The sequence below is a fragment of the Jaculus jaculus genome (genome assembly GCF_020740685.1).
Source record: "Jaculus jaculus isolate mJacJac1 chromosome Y unlocalized genomic scaffold, mJacJac1.mat.Y.cur SUPER_Y_unloc_5, whole genome shotgun sequence".
Classification (NCBI taxonomy): Eukaryota; Metazoa; Chordata; class Mammalia; order Rodentia; family Dipodidae; genus Jaculus; species Jaculus jaculus.
The window spans coordinates 73,668-92,827 of NW_025423390.1; the positions used below are offsets into that span (position 1 = coordinate 73,668).

Here is a 19,160-nt window from a genome sequence, read left to right on the forward strand (position 1 = left end):
AGAAAGCTGGAAGAAACCATTCTACATGCTGTTCAATGGGAGAATGAGATACCACCAGTGAAGACACTCAACAGTGGACAGTGCAAGCCTTAAAATTGGCCAACCAGGCCAAATGAGCTAATAAGTGCAGAGTCTACCAATACCTACAGAAGATCCACAGAGCAGGAGAAGATAATGATGACATTAACTTAAAAGAAACTAATGGAGAAAGGCAGGTGGTATGACAGAGAGCAGAGTTATGAAGGGAAAAGTAGAGCAGGGCTGAGAAATACTATGATTTGTTGTCTGTAAGTGTGGATGTTAACAATAAAAATATATATTAAAAATAAGCAGACATGTCATAATTTCTCTAGAAGTTTTTATCTTTGCTAGGGTTCTGTCTGTTATTTTTGAAACAGTGTGCCCTGGATTCTAGGCTGATGATAATCTTGAGAACTCTTTTTTTTTTTTTTTCTTTAACCTCCCAATTGCTGGGAATGCAAGGATGCACAATTACACTTTGCTCATGCAATGCTAGGGATCCAACCTATTGCTTTGTGGATGCTAGGTAAGCACTCTACCATGTTAGCTACAATGCAGTCTGTTCTCTTCATTTTGTAATATCCACCCTTACACTATAGCCCAGGTTATTGTAGAAAACACACCTGTCCTCTGGCCTCAGCTTTCCAACTTTTGGGATTACAGGTGTGAAATCCTTACCTTTCTCTACATTAGTATTTATGGGAAATTTTCTTTTTATCCTGTACAATGTCTCTTTAGTCAGGCTAGTTACCCATAAAATCCACAAACTCTCTTTTCTTCTTCCTGTGTTGAGCCTTCATGGTGGGATTACACATATGCTCTACAAAATTTGGCTTTATTTGGTTTGGTGGGATTCTCATCTTAGTTATTAGGCTTTAATCAAATGCATTTATTTTCTGAGCCAATCTCCTCAGTCCCACTAGCAACTATATTTTCCAGCTGGAATCTAGAATACTAAATACAAAATTATTATCCTATATTGAAAATATTCTGGCAGTCTGATGTATGAGTAAAAATGTACCACTTCGCTATGTAAATGCGATCACCATCTCAATGCCTGTGCATGAATCAATGCATTGATGATAAAAGGTTCACTTTTGTTTTCTTTTTGTGGATGCACGGTTTCATTCAAGCCCAGGGTGTATCAGACTAACACTGTACTCCTGAACTGTGCGTGGAATTCATGGAGGTCGTCCTCATAACACTGCCTCTGTAGGGCTTGGGAAAAAGGCATACACCAATACAACACACTACAAAAATCTCATTTTCATAATTGCTTAAAACAAATTGGTCCTAGCTTTTCAGAGTAAAGTAATGCAGTTTAAACCTCTTTCCAGTCCATGCTAGCCAGATCCTTTATGGTAACAGTACAGCACTATGTTTCAGTAACTAGAATGGTGTGAATTGTAAATTTTGCACAGTATGTGTTTAAACTACAAAGGTGTCTACCTCACCAATATTCTAAAGGATTCTGGGGCCAAATAACTGAGGCATTACAGACTTGTAGAGGAAGAAATTGGGCAGGTGCTTTTAAGGTTGAAAATCATATAGTTTACTGTTATGTATCACTACACTTGGAATAAAACATATAAGAACTCTTGGACAGCAGGAATAAGAAAGATTCTTCTAGATTCTGGCATCTGTAAGGAAATGAGAAAAAAAAAAAGTTCTTACTTCCTTTAACTGCATAATACCAGACATATGGGAGACACACATACAACCCAGCTACTTCTAAATTGTGGTCTTAGGTGTCCATTGTGGATAATGGGAGAATGCCAAGAGGCTTCTGAACCTTCCCTCTTTAGTATCACTGTATACATGGAACTTGGCTAACTGAATTAAAATCTATGCAGCCATCAATGTATACATATTATGTCAAACTGTGGTTCTTCACATTTCAACAAGTGAGGAGATATGACCCTAGGATCTGTGTATTTTGAACAGTTCTCCAATGATTGCATTCAATTTATGTTACTAACATAAATTTTCTCTTGTAAGGTAGCCTTACTTGCTCATAACAAAATAATAGGTATAGGTGATTGCTTACATATAACTTTTAAAGTGAATATTCCATGGAAAAGTTGACTATTTACATTTGTTTGCTTGTGTTTGTCAGTGTGAGCCTATGTGTTTGTTCTTATGTGTTTCTATGTGTGTGAATGGCAAGATTTTGTGCTAATTAAAATGAAGATAATGTGCTTGTGCACACTTCTACATTTGGCTTTATGGGGTTAGCTGAAGAACTAAACCTGGACCAAAGATTGCCATCTAGAGCTTTAACTGAGGAGCTTTCTCCCCTCACAGCATGTAGTTTTATAAAAGGGGGGTGGGATGATCTTTTTGGACTAGGCTGTCCTCAAACTTATGAAGCCAATTATGATTTTCAAGACATTTTCTCTCCTGTTTGTATATCTCTGCTTTTGGGATTAGTTTTGTATCACCACATCCACCAATTTATTTTTGTTTATTTACTTGCAAATGTAGAGACAGAAAGAGAGATCAAGGCATGCCACAGACTGCTCCCACCACAATAAAATCCACATTCACATGTCACATAAGTGTCTGTTCTTATGTGGGTACTGAGTCATCAAGCCCAGGATATCAAGGTTTCTGAGGATGTGGCTTTAACCATTGAACAATCTCTCTAGAACACATCTAGTTTTTCACACTTGCTCCTTAAGGAATAATTCATACTTCTACTTCTAATGGATCTTTGCACAAAGCTAGAGAATTCTGCTAAAGTTACTTCAAATATGCTTCAGTTATTTTAATTAAGATGACTAAAAATTACTGGATATAATGGGGACCCAAATAATCTCAGTACACAGGTATATTTTAGCTTTAAATCGTTAGTTCAAAGCCCCGTACAAAGATAGTACTTCTGAATTAAAAAGAAAAATCTTACCAAACAGTGGCAAATTTCCTTTAAATCATGACTTTCATAGAAAAAGTTGTTTCCATAGTATAACAGCAAAAAGTTCAATTCAAAGGATAAATGTCTGTGCTTTATATGCAGAAACTTCGAGGTTTTCATTGTAAGAGGTGCTTTCAGAAGCTGAATAGAATTTATGGTGTCTGATCACTAAATATCTAGTGATATCAGAAAGGAATTCACAGTTCCTATTTATCCAGCACTATTCAATATATGGTTCCTTCTTCTTTTCTTCTTCCTCTCATTTTGTCTTCTTCTTCTTCTCTCCTCCCTTTTTCCTTCTCTGTTTTCTTCTCCTGCTTCTTCTTCTTTGTTCCTTGCAGGAACTGCCTTACTCTATTGTAACCTGACTTAGAATATAAAAGTGGTTGCATGATAGGCTCATACTCCTGGAAATGTTTCTACCTCTGCCTAATGGATGAGTGCAGGATCCAGGCACAATTCTAAGTTAACTACTAAGTGTTAGTTCATTATTGTTTAAGGCCCTAATTTAGACTATATACTTTAAAAACTACGTAGCCCAAACTTTAATTTGGCATCATAATCTGAAAGAAAATTGGATCCAAAATGCTTTTGACCCAGTTCAGTCTAGTTACCATCTGAAGACATAATAAAATGGAATCGGAACACTTACTTGTGAAAGATGTTCAGTTACTGTCCATATCCACCTATGAATACAAAATTTCTACATTAACCTACTGTGCCAAATGAAATTTACTCCATTCTCAATATGTACTCAACAAAGATAACTGGTTCTTATGGTACACAGAGAAACAATATTAAAAAAAAATAGTGAAAGGATAACACTTAAAATAAAAGGTATGTAGTTCTTTACCTATCAAGTTTTTTAGACAGTAACACAAAAGCATGGTGAGTGCCTGAATTCCTGATCCTTCTGCATCAGCTTCCCAAGTGCTAAAATACCAGGTGTATGCTAACATGCCTGGCTCTATTAAGCAGGTCTGTAGTATGTGTATGAGGTGTATGTACACGTGATATGCCTTGTGCTCATGTGTGCAGATCATGGAGAATTTCTGGTGTCTTCTGTTCAGCTGCATGTCTTCTCTACATGGAGTCTCATAGAAATTGAAGCTGCCATTTTTAGTCTAGCTGGCTGACAAGTGAGCCTGACCAATTCTTCAGTCTCCACTCCACAAAGGAACTGGGATTACACCTGTAGGTGGACATACCCAACTGTTTATGTGGATGCTGGGGTACAGAACGCAAGGAAAATCAGACCCTTAGGTCTTATGTAAGAACATTCTTACCCAGTGAACCATTTCCCCAGTCCTCTGTACAAGCCTTTTGGAATCCCATTTAGTGAACATTGTATTGGAAAATAAAAATACATAACAAAGGAGATGTTTAAAGGCAATCCTCTATTCACTCAAAATGTAGCCAAATTATAATAAAGACTTGAAAGAAATTTGGATGTCGAAGTAACATTAGGAAGTTTATATTAAGGGCTCAAGAGCTGACTGATGTAGGTCCTTTGTGTGCAGACATGAAAGTCAAGACAAGAAGGCTGAAACTGCCCAAGTTACAGTCTCTAGAATCCATACAAAGCATCTAGGAGTGGTCATGTGCACTTGCAAGCACAGTACTACCAAGGGAGCAGAGACCAAGAAGTGGCCTCGCTGCTGAAATGCAGCATGTTTGACTGGAGCGAGGCACTCAACATTCTGCTGTGGCCAACACAGTGAAACAGTGTAGAAGCAATCTGTCTCTATGTTACTTACTGTTTTCCATGGCAGAGTCTTTGGAACTTGCTTGCCTGAAGCCAGATTACTTTTAGGTTCCATAGCTGCGTTGCTTACAGGACTACAATAACCATGCAAGCAAAGAAGAATACCATTATGTCAGTATAGGCATATTTTTCTGGGAGGCTCACATCATTTCTCAGAATGTGACTTTAATCTCAGGCAAAGACGACCTACTTTAATCTAAAATGCAAATACATTTCCAGCAACTTTTATTCTATTTCCACTTCTTTGTTATGTTCTCTATTCTGAATATTCATTAGGATGGGAAAAAATGTTTCATTTTCTAGAAATTAAGATTAACAATAGTAACATCCAATGCCTTGTTAAATGACAGGATCATTAACGCAACATATGTGAAAATGGCACTGGCTGTCTTCCTTGAGGATACTTCACTTTACATACCATGCCAGTGTCTTTCCCTTGAACACACAGATGTATTCTCCCTCAGTTTGGCCCAGGAACCCTATCTTTACCTCCTGAGAACTGAGACTGCAAGCCTGTGGATATGTCTAATGGTATTTATATGGGTGCCAGGGAATCACAACTCTGCTTCACATGTTTGTGCTGTGAGCAAGTTATCTTTTCCTTAGTTTATCTTTTATTTTTTTTTGTATGACTTTGTTGACAATGCAAATGTGGCATAAAAAAAAAAAAACAGAGAAGAAAATAGCAGTCACGACACAAGCATACTACCTACAGTTATGGATAGTTTCCTCCACAATTAAAGACATTTGGTTGCTTAGCTGGCTTTGCCAGTTTCAATTCCTCAGCACCCATATAACATAAATCCAGATGTACAAAGTAGCACATGTACGTAGACATTATTTGCAGTGGTAAGAAGTCCTGCTGCCCACATTCTCATTTATTCTCTTTGACAATAAATAAAAAATTTAAGGAACTTACGATAAAAATAAAACAAGAATCCCTGGCAGTAATGCACCTCTGTAACACAGTAAGGTAACATTTTTGTGCTTTAGCTGTTAAGTACGAAGACCATGATCTTGTATCAAGGAACAAAATTACCTGTAGTAGATTCATTGCCTTTCCTCTTGTATTAACTTTTCTCTTACTTTTCCTCTTGCTTGCCTTCCTCTTGCCTTGACATAGCTTTTCCTTTGTCATGCCCTATATGTCTTGCTTCACCTTATCTCTTCCCTTACCTTGTTTCATGACTAGCCTGTTGTCTTGCCTTGACATGTCCTACCTTGTCACTTGCCTTGTATTGCCTCTATCCTTGCCTGGCCTCTTTCCTTGCCTAGTCTCTTGCTTTGGCATGCTCTTGAATTGCTTTGCCTTCAGCCTTGCCCTTCAATGCATCCTGCATTGCTTTGCCTCTTCCACAACCTTGTTGTGCCCTTGAATGAACTTGCCTCCCTACCTTGCCTCTTGCCTTGCTTCACCTCATGCTTTCTTTGGCCTGTTGCATATGCTCCCCTCTTGCCTTTCTCCCTGCCTTGTCTGTTGACTGGCCGTGCTTCCCTTTGCCTTGTCTGTTGATTAGCGTTGCTTTTCCTTTCCCTGCAATGTCTCTTGCCAGGCATGCCTACTCATCTTGCCTCATGCCTAGCATTATATTTGCTGGTGCCTTACCTTGCCCCTTGCCTTACGTTATGTATGGCCTGCCCACTTGTCTTGCTTTACCTTGCCTCTTTACTTGAATGACCTCTTGCCTATCTACTCTCTTGCCTTTCATGCAATCTCACCTTTCCTTGCCTTACTTTTGTCTTGTGTGAACTCTTGCATAACCTTCCTTCTTTTCTGCCCTCTAGAATTGCCAGTCCTCTTGTCTCTTTTGTGACCTCTTGTCACCTGAAATGCCACTTTCTATGCTTGCTGGTTGCCTTCCTGGTCCCTTGCCTTTCTGGCCTCTCCTTTTCCCTTGCCTTGCCTCTTCCCTGGCTATGCACCCTTCCTCTGGCTTTGCCTTTCACCTTGTGTGCCGGATTATAGCACTACCTGGCTCATTGTCTTTGCTCATTCTTTCCTGGCCATGCTTCAGGGCAAACCTTCCTCTTGGCTTGACTCTTCCAATTCCTTGCCTAATCTCCTCTCTTGCCTTATAGGGCCTCTTCCCTTGCCTGGCTTGGCCTCTTGCCCTAAGTGGCCATGCCTTGCCTGGGCTCTTGCCATGCTCTTGTCTCTTATTTGCCTTGCCTTATTTTGCCTCACCTCTCACCTCACCTCGCCTCACAGTTGTCCTTCCCTCCCTTGCCCCTTGCTTTGCCTATTCATTTATCAGACGCCTTGCCTGAAATGAATTCACCTTGCCTATAGGCTTCCCTGTCTCTTTCCTGCCCTCTTGTATTACCTGGCATCTTTCATCACTTTGACTCTTGCCTTGCCTTGCTTCCTTCTCGCCTTTCTTTGGTCTACCCAGACATTACCCTTGCGTCCCCTGTATTTGCCTCTTGTTTCTCCTGGCATTTTGCCTTCCCTTTTTGCCTTGTCTCTTGCTTCATGCCTAGACTCTGGCCTCTTGCTTTGCCTCACATCTTGACTTTCCTTTCCTCTAGCCTTTCCATCCATTCCCTTTCCTTCTTTTTTTCTATCATTCTTTCTTTTCTTCTTTCTTTGTTCCATTTTTGTTTTCCTTTATTGTTTTTTTTAATGGAGCACATAGCTTTTGGGAGATAGTGAACAGAGTAAGACCAATACATTTACCATTTATTCTCACAGAACCTGGTTGTGCCCCAGATAAATGGGGTGCTGTTATTCTCTTCAGCCAATTCTGCCAAAGGAAGCAAAAATTCATTTGTGATAACCAACATAAGACACAATTATAGTTCATGGTATGATGATCAATACTACCTCTAAGTTTATAATGCAAGTTCAACTTGATCATTTACCCTCAATGTGACATAGAAGCAGAAATTTAATTACAATATATGAACACAGAGCAATACAGAGTATTAACCCTCCCTCATAACAATCAAACACAGATATCACAATAGAATTTACAAGAGGAAGCAGATGTGAAGAACTGATTTTGCCAGTCAAGAGGCATCGGCTATTCTACATGTTTGCATGGTGATACAAATGAGTTCAATTGGCGAGGGAGGGGACCCATGAAAAATAATATGGCTTTTTGAGCAATATGGTAAAGTAAAAAAAGAAAAGTTTCCTTCTGTATTGAGCAAATGACTTGAGATTTACATATGTTGAAGAAAAGGATGTACAGGCACTTACCTAGATCCCAGTCTTCATCACAAGGAGGGTACTGCCATGTGTTCTTGGGCAGAGTGTCTTGTCCAGGGTTCCTGGTTGGGTTGACTGCAAGACAAGTTATTTACATATAAATGAGGGACTGCCAAGTTCCTGTGCAAAAGGCATTACAGTCTCATCAGGTTGCTTTGTATAAACCATGGCTAGAACAAATTTGTCAAGAGAAAAAAAGGAAACAGAAACAAAGACAAACATCACACATAAGGCAATTAAAGAAAAACAAGGAAACTGAAAAAGATACAGATATCTATATACAGAAATAAGTATATCCAGCTATATATTGAGATGGCACCATTTAGTCCTGGCTAGTTTTATAGTTACTATGTAACCAAGGATGCCCTGGAGATCCCTGGTCCTCCTGCCTCCGCCCTGAGTGCTGAGATTACAGAAAATGTGTTCACATCAGATTCATTTAATTCTGGGGATCAAGAAAGAACTTATTGCATATTAGGCAGGCACTTTACAAACTGAGCTCATAACCAGCCCCAAGAATATGAATCAGGCTTTTAGGATAGAACATTGTCTGGTAACATAATTATAGAAATCTTGGGAGACACACAATGTGCTATTTTTCTGAAGGTGAAAGTAGAGTTCTGCTCACAATATAGCACAATGTACACATGAATGAGTCAGTTGTAGTTTGGGAACCTTTGAACTATCCAGGCTTACCCTCATCCTGCTCTATACAACACCTGTCATCACATATTGAGATATGATGACTCAGTTCAGCCCTTGGAACCAGGTGACGAGCATTGAATGGACATGTAGCCAAATTTTTTGCAACATCAGGATGATTCTGTGGAATCAAAAGAAAGGGATTGGTTAACTGTTTGGATTTCTTAAAGCCAAGGATGGTGTGTCAGCCTTTTACTGTTACTGGCTCTTCTCAAGTTCCCAACAAATGTGCAGCTCAGGTACAGTGGGTATATCCCTAATAGAAAATTAAGAGGGAAGAGTTTATTGATACAAAGAATGAAAAGACATTATTTCAAAATCATCAAAATGTAAGCCTCTTCCTGATGACTGTCAAGATTGACACCAAATTTCTATGTTTATACAGACGTAAGCAATCAATTCAAAGTGTATTTCCTAATTTTTTTCTTGGTATCACAAGGGTCTCGCAGAAAGTAAAATCTGTAGTGGCACAGTTCTGTGCATGTCTTTAAAAGGTGATATTCAGGATGGACCATAACACTAGAATGCAACCCATATGCATGGGTGCAGTGTTCCCGCTAATGTAATGTAATGTAATGTAGTACAGGCATGGGAAAATAGCTGCAGAGGATACAGACAAGTGATGTTTTTCAGATTAATGCAGGGACACACTTTTCAAGCAACACAAAGTGACTCTCAAGAATATGATATTTACATTAGTAATCTCAGGTAAACAGAAAATTCAAATGATAGGAAATAACTTATAGGAAAACACTCATGTATTAAACCAAAATCTTGTATTAAAGTAAAACCAAGATCTACTATTACTCACCAAATGCTTTGGCAAATGTACCAATTAAGAATGCAGAAAAGATGTGGCTTGGCCACCTACACATTGTCCCTGTTCTGCAAAATAGCCTCTCAATCATGCTCATGAAAGAAACACAAATTCATTCCCATCCCCGTCCCCCTTTCTCTCTCACACACACACACCCTGCATATAAAGACAGTTTGCAAAGGCTGGAGTTCTGGCATGCCCACCTGATCCTCTCTGTGTCTCTCACTCTCTCTCTCCTGAAAGCCAAAGTTTGTTTATTTGGGAAGAGAAAAATTCAGTCAAAATGCAGCAGGGATTAGAAAGGGCAAGGGTTGAGTGAATTTGATGAAAATATACTACACACACACACACACACACAAACACACACACACACACTATAATACACATGTTGTACGACATGGAACATTATTCTAAACAAAAAGGTGAGCTGAGGTGAAGCTTGAGTTAATAAAGTGCTTGAGGCACAATGATGAGGACCTGGTGTGGATTACCAACATTCTTGTAAAGAGGAAAATGATGACACATGATCCCATACCTTGGGTGGTGGAGAGAACAGATTCCAAGGCTTATTATCTACTGAGTCTAATTCATTCTATGATCTCCAGATTCAGTGAGAAATCCTGTCTCAAACTAAGGTTTCCAGATGTGGTATGCACGCCTTACGCTCCACCACTCACAAGGTCCAAGCTGCAGAAGCAGTGAGTTTTAAACCAGCCTGAGAGGCAGATGAAAACGGCTATAGCATGCCCATTCTTTCCCATCTGACAGAGAAATACTTACAGAAGATTACTCAAGAGATACTGTTTTGAAAGGATGATATTGCCAACAGTTGAGGGAAAAAAACCAAAGAGAAAATACTGATGCACTCCCTTCCAGTCAGTGTTGGCATTTAACCAAAAATGGACTCGCCAAACCATTTTGACATTCATTTAACCATTTCAGTTTGGGGCTGGCAAGATGGAGCAGAATCTAAAGATACTTTCTTGCAAAGCCTGACAGCCTGGCTCTGATCCCTCAGTACATAAGTTATGCCAGACATATGGGTCTGGAAACTTGCTGTAGAGGCTAGATGGTCTGGTTTGCATATGCACTAAAGCAAACTCACAAGTAAATGAAGGAGGAAAGGGAAAAGGGAGGAAAGGATCAGTAAAAGAAAAAAGGCAGGGAAGGTGGGAGAAAGAAATCATTTAGGTTAAAATTACTTGCACTTTTCAAATATCTACCTTTTAATGATTTTTACCATTCTAAAACTTAGGGTAGGGCACCTCCACGGTCATGCCGTCCCTGTACGCACAATGATCCTTCTGAGTGCCTTGACTAAAGGCATATGCAACCATAGCAGCTAAAATCTAGACATGTAAAGCAACTCAAATGTAATGAATGGGTGAATTACAAAGAAAAAGTAGCCTAAAAGTAGCTTACCTTTTTGCACTTGATAAGGTGATAAGGAAACCTGCAGGCCCTGATGTGGTGACTTTTAACATAAGGACATTGTAGCAGTCTTTCAGGGTCTGGAGAGTCCACTGAGAGAGAGAGAGAGAGAGAAGCACAGTTAAGTATAAAGTATAGTAGGACCTTATGAGATTACCCCCTTACGAGCATGTGGGGCTTTCCCTTGAAGGTAAGGATAAAAGTAAGGTAACAATTCACATTTGACCAGAAGTATATAAGCCAGGAAACATACATGGAGTGCAGAAGTCAATGTGGAAATGTAAAAGATAGATTTGCTTGGATAGTGTTAAGCATCAACTTGGTTGGTAACCATGATCCACATGCAAATCATCAAGGCAGTGACTTAAAGAGCAGAATGAATAGGAAGGAAAAAAGTCATAGAGGTTTGGAAAGCTAATGTTTCTAGCTAAAATCTTCTTTTGGTAAAGCTTTTATTGTTATTTCATTTACTTGAGAGAGTGTGAGAGGGGCAGATAAAAGGATAGAATGGGTGTGCCAGGGCCATTAGCCACTGCAAGCAAACTCCAAATGCATGTGCCCCCTTGTACATCTGGCCTACATGGGTGCAGGAAAATTGACCCAACGACATTAGTCTTCTCAGGCAAATCCCTTCACTGGTAATCTATTTCACCACCCCACCAAATTCTTCTTAACCAGCAATCTTTTCTATTTTTGTAGTATAAGAATACACATGGAGCATTGCTGATCAAATTCTTTTAAGTTTCCATTAATTTAATCCCTCCCATCAACAGTAAATTTTAGACCATGTCAGCAGCTGATAGACTGGGAAAACTTTTGAGTCACATACTTTATATGTAACTGCCCATATGGAGGCATATGTCAGAGAACTACCAGAAAGCTTTATTGCTCAGTTACTGGTAATTTAGGTAAACTCTAATCTCCTTTGTTAAATTAAAAAAAAACAAAAAAACAAAAAAACATACCAGTTATTTAGTTGCTAGAAACCAAACCTTGGGCATTGAGCATACTAGGCAAACATTCTACTACAAAGATAAGTCCACTGCCTTACACCAAGTATATTTTGTAAACTGAGAACTGTGGGGTATGAACATCTTGCATACTGGTCCTATGTCCAAGGGTATATACTGTTATGCTCCCTCTCTTCCACTTCAATCCACTACTCCCCCTCTTCCGTGGGTTTACCAGCCTTCACTGTAGGATCAAAAATGTAGCAGTCAGCCCCCCTTCTCTCTCCATGTGTCTCGTGTGTGTGTGTGTGTAGGTAACATCACAACATATATTTCCTGCACTATGGCTATTTTATTCTTTCAACTCCTCTTCTAGAATGAATGTTAGTTTCTTTAGGGCAAGACTTGTTAGTCTGTTTGGGGTGAGCACTTAGCAGTCTACATAACTGGCTTCAAAGATTTTTTTGTTTTTATTGTTCTCATTTTACTATTTAAGGCAGAATCAAGCTCTATCCCACTTAGACCTGGAATTTATGATATATGCTGGAACTCACAATGATCATCCTGTATTGGCCTCCTTAGTGCAAATATTAACAGGCAGAGAGAGAGAGTGAATGGACATGGCAAGTATTCTAGCCACTGCAAATGAGGAACAAATTAATTTGTCCCAGTGCCTCTGGCATAAGTGGGTACTAGGGAATGGAACATGGGTCCTTAGTGTATGAAATCAACTGTGTGTAATGCTAAGCTATATCCCCAGCCGTGAATTTGATGAATTTTGAGTCACTTCAGTATCTACCACCATATCCCTGGAGGTGATGAACAGGATAGGTGTGAGAGTGGTACTCATATTTAATCTGCCACTAACCCTGTAATATTGACTTTTTATTTATTTATTTATTTATTTTGATATTGAGACAGAAACTTGATAAGTCCCTCATCCTGTCCTCAAAGTTCCAATCCTCTTGCTCAGTCTCCTCAGAGTTGGGTACACAAGTATACAATACCACACCTGGTCCTCATACCACTTTAATGATTTAAGTTACACATGCCTCGTAACTGATGGAATCAACCATGAATAAAGGGTGGTGTCATATTTTATGATATACAATAACATATATTATTTCATATTTGATCACTTATATACCTGAACACCATGCAGACTTTATCTTCCAATACAATTCAGAGAGACATTTGGACTTTTCACAACAAACATCAAACAAACTGACATCAAAGTACACGTAAACAATTTATATATTCAAAAACAGCATGTAATACATACTGGAAGTGTATTCAGTGTTGGCAGCAAAATACTCAGAGCAAGCGCTAGAGAAGGAAAAAGCATGCTTTAATGGATTAGCAATGAAATGCATCAAAAGGTAGCCATAACAATTGTTGAATTAACACACACAAATTCATTAGATGAATCCCTTAGAGACACACCCACAATATTTTTCCTTCTTATATCACTATTGACAATTCACCAACTTATAATTCATACTACTGAAATGAAATCTAGGCCTACCAACTGCCATGTACAATGGCTGGCATAGATGACAAGGCGTTCGTCTATTTTAAGGGCATTTGCAACAGCCAGTTTTTGACCTAGTTTTAGTGTTTGATAATATGAGAAGGCAAGTCAAGCTGCAACAATACTGCTCTTCTCAATTTTTGGATAAACCATAACAGGTATTAAACTCTTCTTTCAAGTTCGGAAAACATTACATTAAGGGCAGGCCACTTTTCTTCCTCTATGATCTAACACTGCTGAATGATAATTTAACAACATTCAACCTATTCAAAATTATCAGATACATTCTAGTTTATTTTCCAACTATATGACTTTTGAAAATTCATTTCCAAAGGCTAAAGAGATGGCTGATCAGTTAAGCTGCCTGTTTGCTAAGCCTGAAAACTGAGGATGGACTCCCCAGAACTCATGTCACTTCCGTGCGCAAGATGGCACATTTATCTGGAATTTGACTGCTGTTGTTAGAGGTTCTTGCAGGGCCATCCTAAGTCTACATGTCTGCCTCTTTCTCTTGGCCAAATACATAAAGTGTTGAAAAAGATTTTGAAAATGCTATCTCATAAAAGTACTTTTGTACAGGTGTGGGAGTACATGCCCTCACCCTGACTCCTGAGGCAGAGATACAGGAGTATTTAAAGTCACCCTAGTGTCAGTTAAGGTTAGTGTAAGATCCTAACTCAAAAAAAAAGCACCGCTAAGCAGCGAGAGAAAGAATGATAATAGGGGTACAAGGGCCTCTTGCCACTGCCAATGAACTCCAGAAGCATGCTCCACTTTATGTTTGTGGCTTTAGTGTGGTACTGGGAATTGAAAACACACCTCTGGATTTGCAAGTAAACATGACTTCGGAATCATCCTTCCTGCTGCCTCTTTTCCGTGACTCATAAAAGACACAATGCTGCCACACTGATGTTCCGCTGTTCTGGAGTTGATCCCCTTTTCTTTCCCCAGTTTCCTATGCTAAGACGGCAAGAGTTACTTAAGATCTAAGCCCCTCCAGCCACTCATTCCCTCACCACCCTGAAGGGCAATTTATAAACGTGAGGATTTACGAGTTGGTTTGAGTAAGATAGCTCATGCCTTTCTTTCTTTGTTTCAATCTTTCTTTTGGGGATAGGGACTCACAGTCCCCAGTCTGACCCGGAAGTTAGTTTGTAGTCACGGGCCGGCCTCAAATTCACAGCAGTACTCCTACCTGTGCCTCTGCAGGGCTGGGATCAACAGCCAACAGCGTGCGCAACAATGGGCAAATGATCATTGTGCCTTTCACCCAGCATTTAGCAGACAGAAGTAGGAGGAAAACTGTATGTTTCAAGACAGCCTGGGGTACACCACGGGTTTGTCGTCAGCGTGGGCTAGATTTAGACCCGACCTGAAATATATGTATGCGTGCAGTACATAATACACTTCTCAGAAAAGAATTGTAATGCAAATGAGTAAGACTTTTAAAAGCAAAAAGGTTGTGACGACTTGAAAATTCCAATCTTTTCGACTCGAGATGTCCTTTACCAAACATTGTTATTAAATGAACTTTCCGTGGGTAAAGCTGAAGCTGTCTGATGACGGGAAGAAGCGGAGCGTGAGGCTGCTCTGTGACCTCTTAAGGGGGCTGGAGGCCTCCCTCGGGTGAGGATTCCCTTCCCTACAGCCAACACCGAGGAGAGAAACCCCCTTTTCCAACGCAGGCAGGGGCCAGCGATGGGAGCCAATACGGGCAGGCGGGGCAGAGGGTTCCCTAGAACACACTGGAAACAGGTGCGAGAGGTGTCGGAGCGGCGAGCGCTGGCCGCCAACGGTCTGAGCGCCGGAGAGAGCGGCCTTCACAGGCCCGGCCTGAAGAGCAGGGCGGGAAAAGGGAAGAGCGAGAGGAGGAAGGGCCCCGGAAGGTGAGCTCTGTGGAGGCGCTGCCCTGGCTAAGACGCCAGGGCCTTTCTTACCTCAGTGCAGGCGCTCGGACCACAGGCGACTCCGCCCGCAGCCACCGCCACCGCCACGGCCACGGCCACCGCCAAGGAAACGGCCACGGCCACGCGCGTCGTCAGCAACGCCCACTTCCGGCGGCGACACAAAGGCGCGCGCGCGTTCCGTGGCTCGTCCTGTGACGCGTGCCAGCTCCCACAGGCTGGGCCCCGTGCAGCGCGGCGGGCACCCACGGCGCCAGCCCCTTCCTCGCTGGGTCCGCGTGCGGCCGTCGTCACGTGTGAGGCCTTCGGGCGCGGTCCTCTACGAGGTGAAGCCGCAGCGGTCGTGCGTGGGGCCCGCGCCCCTCCCGGGCGGTGCTGACGCGCACGGCTAAGGAAACGGAGCTGGCTGGGAAGCAATGGACGCTGTCGGCCTGGGGTGCTCGCTCCAAGTTATTGGTGCAAATGGTCTACTGAGAACGGCTTCTGCGTTTTGAAAGGACCGCGGAGTTGGAGCTCACTGACACCACAGCTGAACAGCTACCGAGCAGGGGCCTGTCTGTCTGTCTCTCTCTCTCTCTCTCTCTCTCTCTGGGTGTGTGGGTGTGTGTGTGTGTGTGTGTGTGTGTGTGTGGACACGCTCAGGCAGTTCCTTTGCACTGGCTGCAGGACCTCGCGCGCCCATTTCTTTTTCTCTGTCCTCTCTCTCTCTCTCTCTTCCTCCCTCACTCCTTCTCTCCTTCCCTCTCTCCCTCCCTTTCTCTCTTTCAGTCTCTTTCTGTCTCTCGACCTTGTATAATTAAGTAAAAATAAAATAAACTTTAAAAATTCAGGCTACAAACGATTCTTTCTTTCATGGTGGCTGCAAGGATGATATATATTCCTGCTTATGCGATGAAAGGGACTATAACTTTAGGGCAAACAAATGCTTCACAGTGACTGCTCCAAAGAGGGAATCAAAGACTCTGAGCCTTCTGAAAATCCTAAGCCTGACAAAAGTATACGTTTGTTTCTGAAACTACTTCCGGAAACAGGTATAACCTTGGACTAATGGCAAAACTGGGTGGGCGGCTCACATTTCTACACTTACACACTTGGGAACTGGATGATGCAGGATGAGGACTATCAGTCAAACCTGGTTCCATATTAACAAAAACAAAACATAATTATAAGTGTATACGTACATACATACGTACATACATGCACACATACACACATACATACGTATACGTATACATATACATACATATACATACATACATACATGTATATATATATACATATATATATATGTATATATATATATACATGTATGTGTATATATATATATATATATATATATCGCGTGCTAATGCTTAAATGCTACTCAGATTGGGTATGCCAAGGAAATGCTAGATAATGTAAATTCCCTGACGGAATAAAGCTATGGGGCCTCAAATGACCTACAATGGCATCAAGGAGAGAACACACTTATGCCCTTTCAAGTTTAAACATAAAAAACAAATGTATGTGTGTGGGCGCATTGCCTTTTGTAAAGATAGGGTGATAAATTGAAACTTCAAAGCAGAACAAGAAGTTTGGAAGATGACTGTACCATATGAAATATTGGAATTCCTGACATTTAAGTAGGTAAGAGTCTACTAAACATGACTTGGGAGGCATCATTGTCAAAGCAAAAATAATACAGCCTTACTGCAGAGAATCTTTGGAATAGAACAGATGGTTCTTCTTAGTGTAATTTGTAAGTTACTACCTCACACCCTAATTGGTAATCTTTTGAGAAGACCCCATACTTTGCAGCTTTCACAGTAAGACCATACAAACAGCCAGGGGCATTGACACAGCCCGGGAGTCCCTACATTTGGGAAGTTGAGGCAGGATGATTTTCAAGGCTTTGAGATCAGACAAGGCTACCTAGATTCAGGCCAGCTTGAGCTATAGAGTGAGACACATCTCAAGAAAGCCACCCAAAATCACAACTGGGCTATTTGGAGAGATGAGTAAGTAGATAAAGTAGTGCTAGATTGCAAAGGCTGAAGGGCTGCCTTTAATTCCCCAGTACTCTAAGGTAACAAGCCAAAAATGCAAAGGAGAGCATGTGTCTGGAGTTAGGCTGCACAGGCAAGAGGACCTCTTGCACTAACTAACTCATGCTCTTACTTTTTATCAGGTAAATAAATAAAAACTTTTGAGAAAACACAGCAAGGTCCTTCTCCATGCAAAGTAAACAAGTCAACCAAACACACCAACTCAAAAATCAATGAAGACATGAGTGTGGCTGGGAGATGAGGTGAAGCTATTCTAGTAGAAGATGAATGGGTCTTAGTCAGGTCTGCCTATTAGAATCATCTGGGACATGCTTAAGACATACAAGGCCATGAGCCCTTCCAAAACCAGTTAGTCAGAAAGAACCAACATTTTTTTTTTTAATCTACTTAGATGAATCTAAAGCATAGCACTCCAAGAACCACTGACCTTGGCATAGTTTTTATTGATCACGGCTGTTCTTTGACCTAGATGGCCTGGATGAATCCTGCAGGAGATGGAATCTGCTCAATGCTTTTCCAGACTTAAAAAAGTTGCTGAGATCCAAATATACACTGCATGCTTAGCACTTTAAAAGCATTTTTTAAAACAAGTAATGTTTTTTTTCTAAACCTTTCACATTATGAGAAATTTTTAAAATGAGTTTATAATATCCTAACGTATGAATTTATTGAAATATCATTCATTCAGAATTATTTGGGTCCACACATTTGGATCAAAATATGACCCTTTTCAGGCTTTAATTTGCAGTAATCTGTTGCTATTTTGCTACTGTTGGCATGACATATGAGGACCCGTTATTCAAATACCTGCAGATTGAACTTTCTGGGAAACAAGGAGCCAGTAAAGGCAATAAGAAGAAGGGAGTGGGGAGATGTATCTAAGACAGAACCCCAGCTCAAGGTGAACTCCAGTTGGTAAACCATAGGCAGGGTTTTGCACTAATAAAGTTATTCAATTTAGCACCAGTGGGCAAGTCCACTGACTTAGAAATAAAACTCCAAGCTGCCTTGACTGCTTAGCAGTCAAGATGCATTCCTTTAAAACCGAAGAATTCATTTTTGACTCTCCAGACCCCATAATAACCAGACACACATTGGTGGAGCATAGGCAACTTTACACTTTCTCTCTAGGTGGCAAAAGCACCTGAAGTTTGATTGAAGTAGGTGAGACTCTGGTGCATCAATGCTCTGTCTCTCTCTCTCATTCTTTCACTCTCTCTCTCTCACTCACTTATATATGTTTTGAAATCATCAAGCTGTCTTTCAGTGGCAATTGGGAAAGAGACTGCACCACACACCTGCTCTTTCTGTTCTTTTATTTGTGGTGCAGGAGCAGGATTCAAGGTAGTGTCTCTGTCTAGCTCAGGCTGACACGGAATTCTGTAGTCTCAAAGTGGCCATGAACTCATGGTGATTCTACTCCATCTGCCTTCCATGTGCTGGGATTAAGGACATAGGCCAACATGCCAAGCTCTCTTTTTTCTATTCTTTAAATGCTTTGTTCAATCCCTGTCAACATAGAGAAATTTGGCATTATCTGAGAACCATGATGAGCTTTATTTCTTTCAGACTTTTGACAAACAATTCAATAATATTTCTATAGGTGAAAACAATTATAGCCAGTAAATTTTCACAAGGGTCTATCTAGGATCTCAAAGACATTGCTCTATGGTACTTGCTATTTTTTTTTCTATGAACATGCTACAGTTTATCACTAAATTATATGTACACATACATTTACAATATCTCTCTCTCTCTCTCTCTCTCTCTCTCACATATGATCCATCTAGGAGCTCATAGACATTGCTCTATGGTACTTGCTATTTTTTTTTTCTATGAACATGCTACAATTTGTCCCTAAATACACAC

At 40.7% G+C, this 19,160-nt stretch overlaps 1 protein-coding gene across 2 annotated transcripts; it reads right to left on the reverse strand.

Annotated features, from left to right (window-relative positions):
* Positions 1 to 1,201: 1,201 nt before the first annotated feature.
* Positions 1,202 to 15,360, reverse strand: LOC123457235 (gametocyte-specific factor 1-like). 2 transcript variants are annotated; one of them, XM_045141209.1, is made up of 9 exons: positions 15,280 to 15,360; positions 13,094 to 13,137; positions 10,853 to 10,953; positions 8,608 to 8,734; positions 7,903 to 7,986; positions 7,378 to 7,444; positions 4,693 to 4,774; positions 3,588 to 3,621; positions 1,202 to 1,661 (listed from the first exon to the last, which is right to left on the reverse strand). In XM_045141209.1, coding segments are annotated over exons 2-8 (483 nt in total). In that variant the 5' UTR covers positions 13,095 to 13,137; positions 15,280 to 15,360; the 3' UTR covers positions 1,202 to 1,661; positions 3,588 to 3,600. The 2 variants fall into 2 exon arrangements, with proteins under 2 accessions (XP_044997144.1, XP_044997143.1); XM_045141208.1 differs by lacking the exon at positions 15,280 to 15,360 and adding an exon at positions 14,538 to 14,568.
* Between the last annotated feature and the right edge of the window lie 3,800 nt (positions 15,361 to 19,160).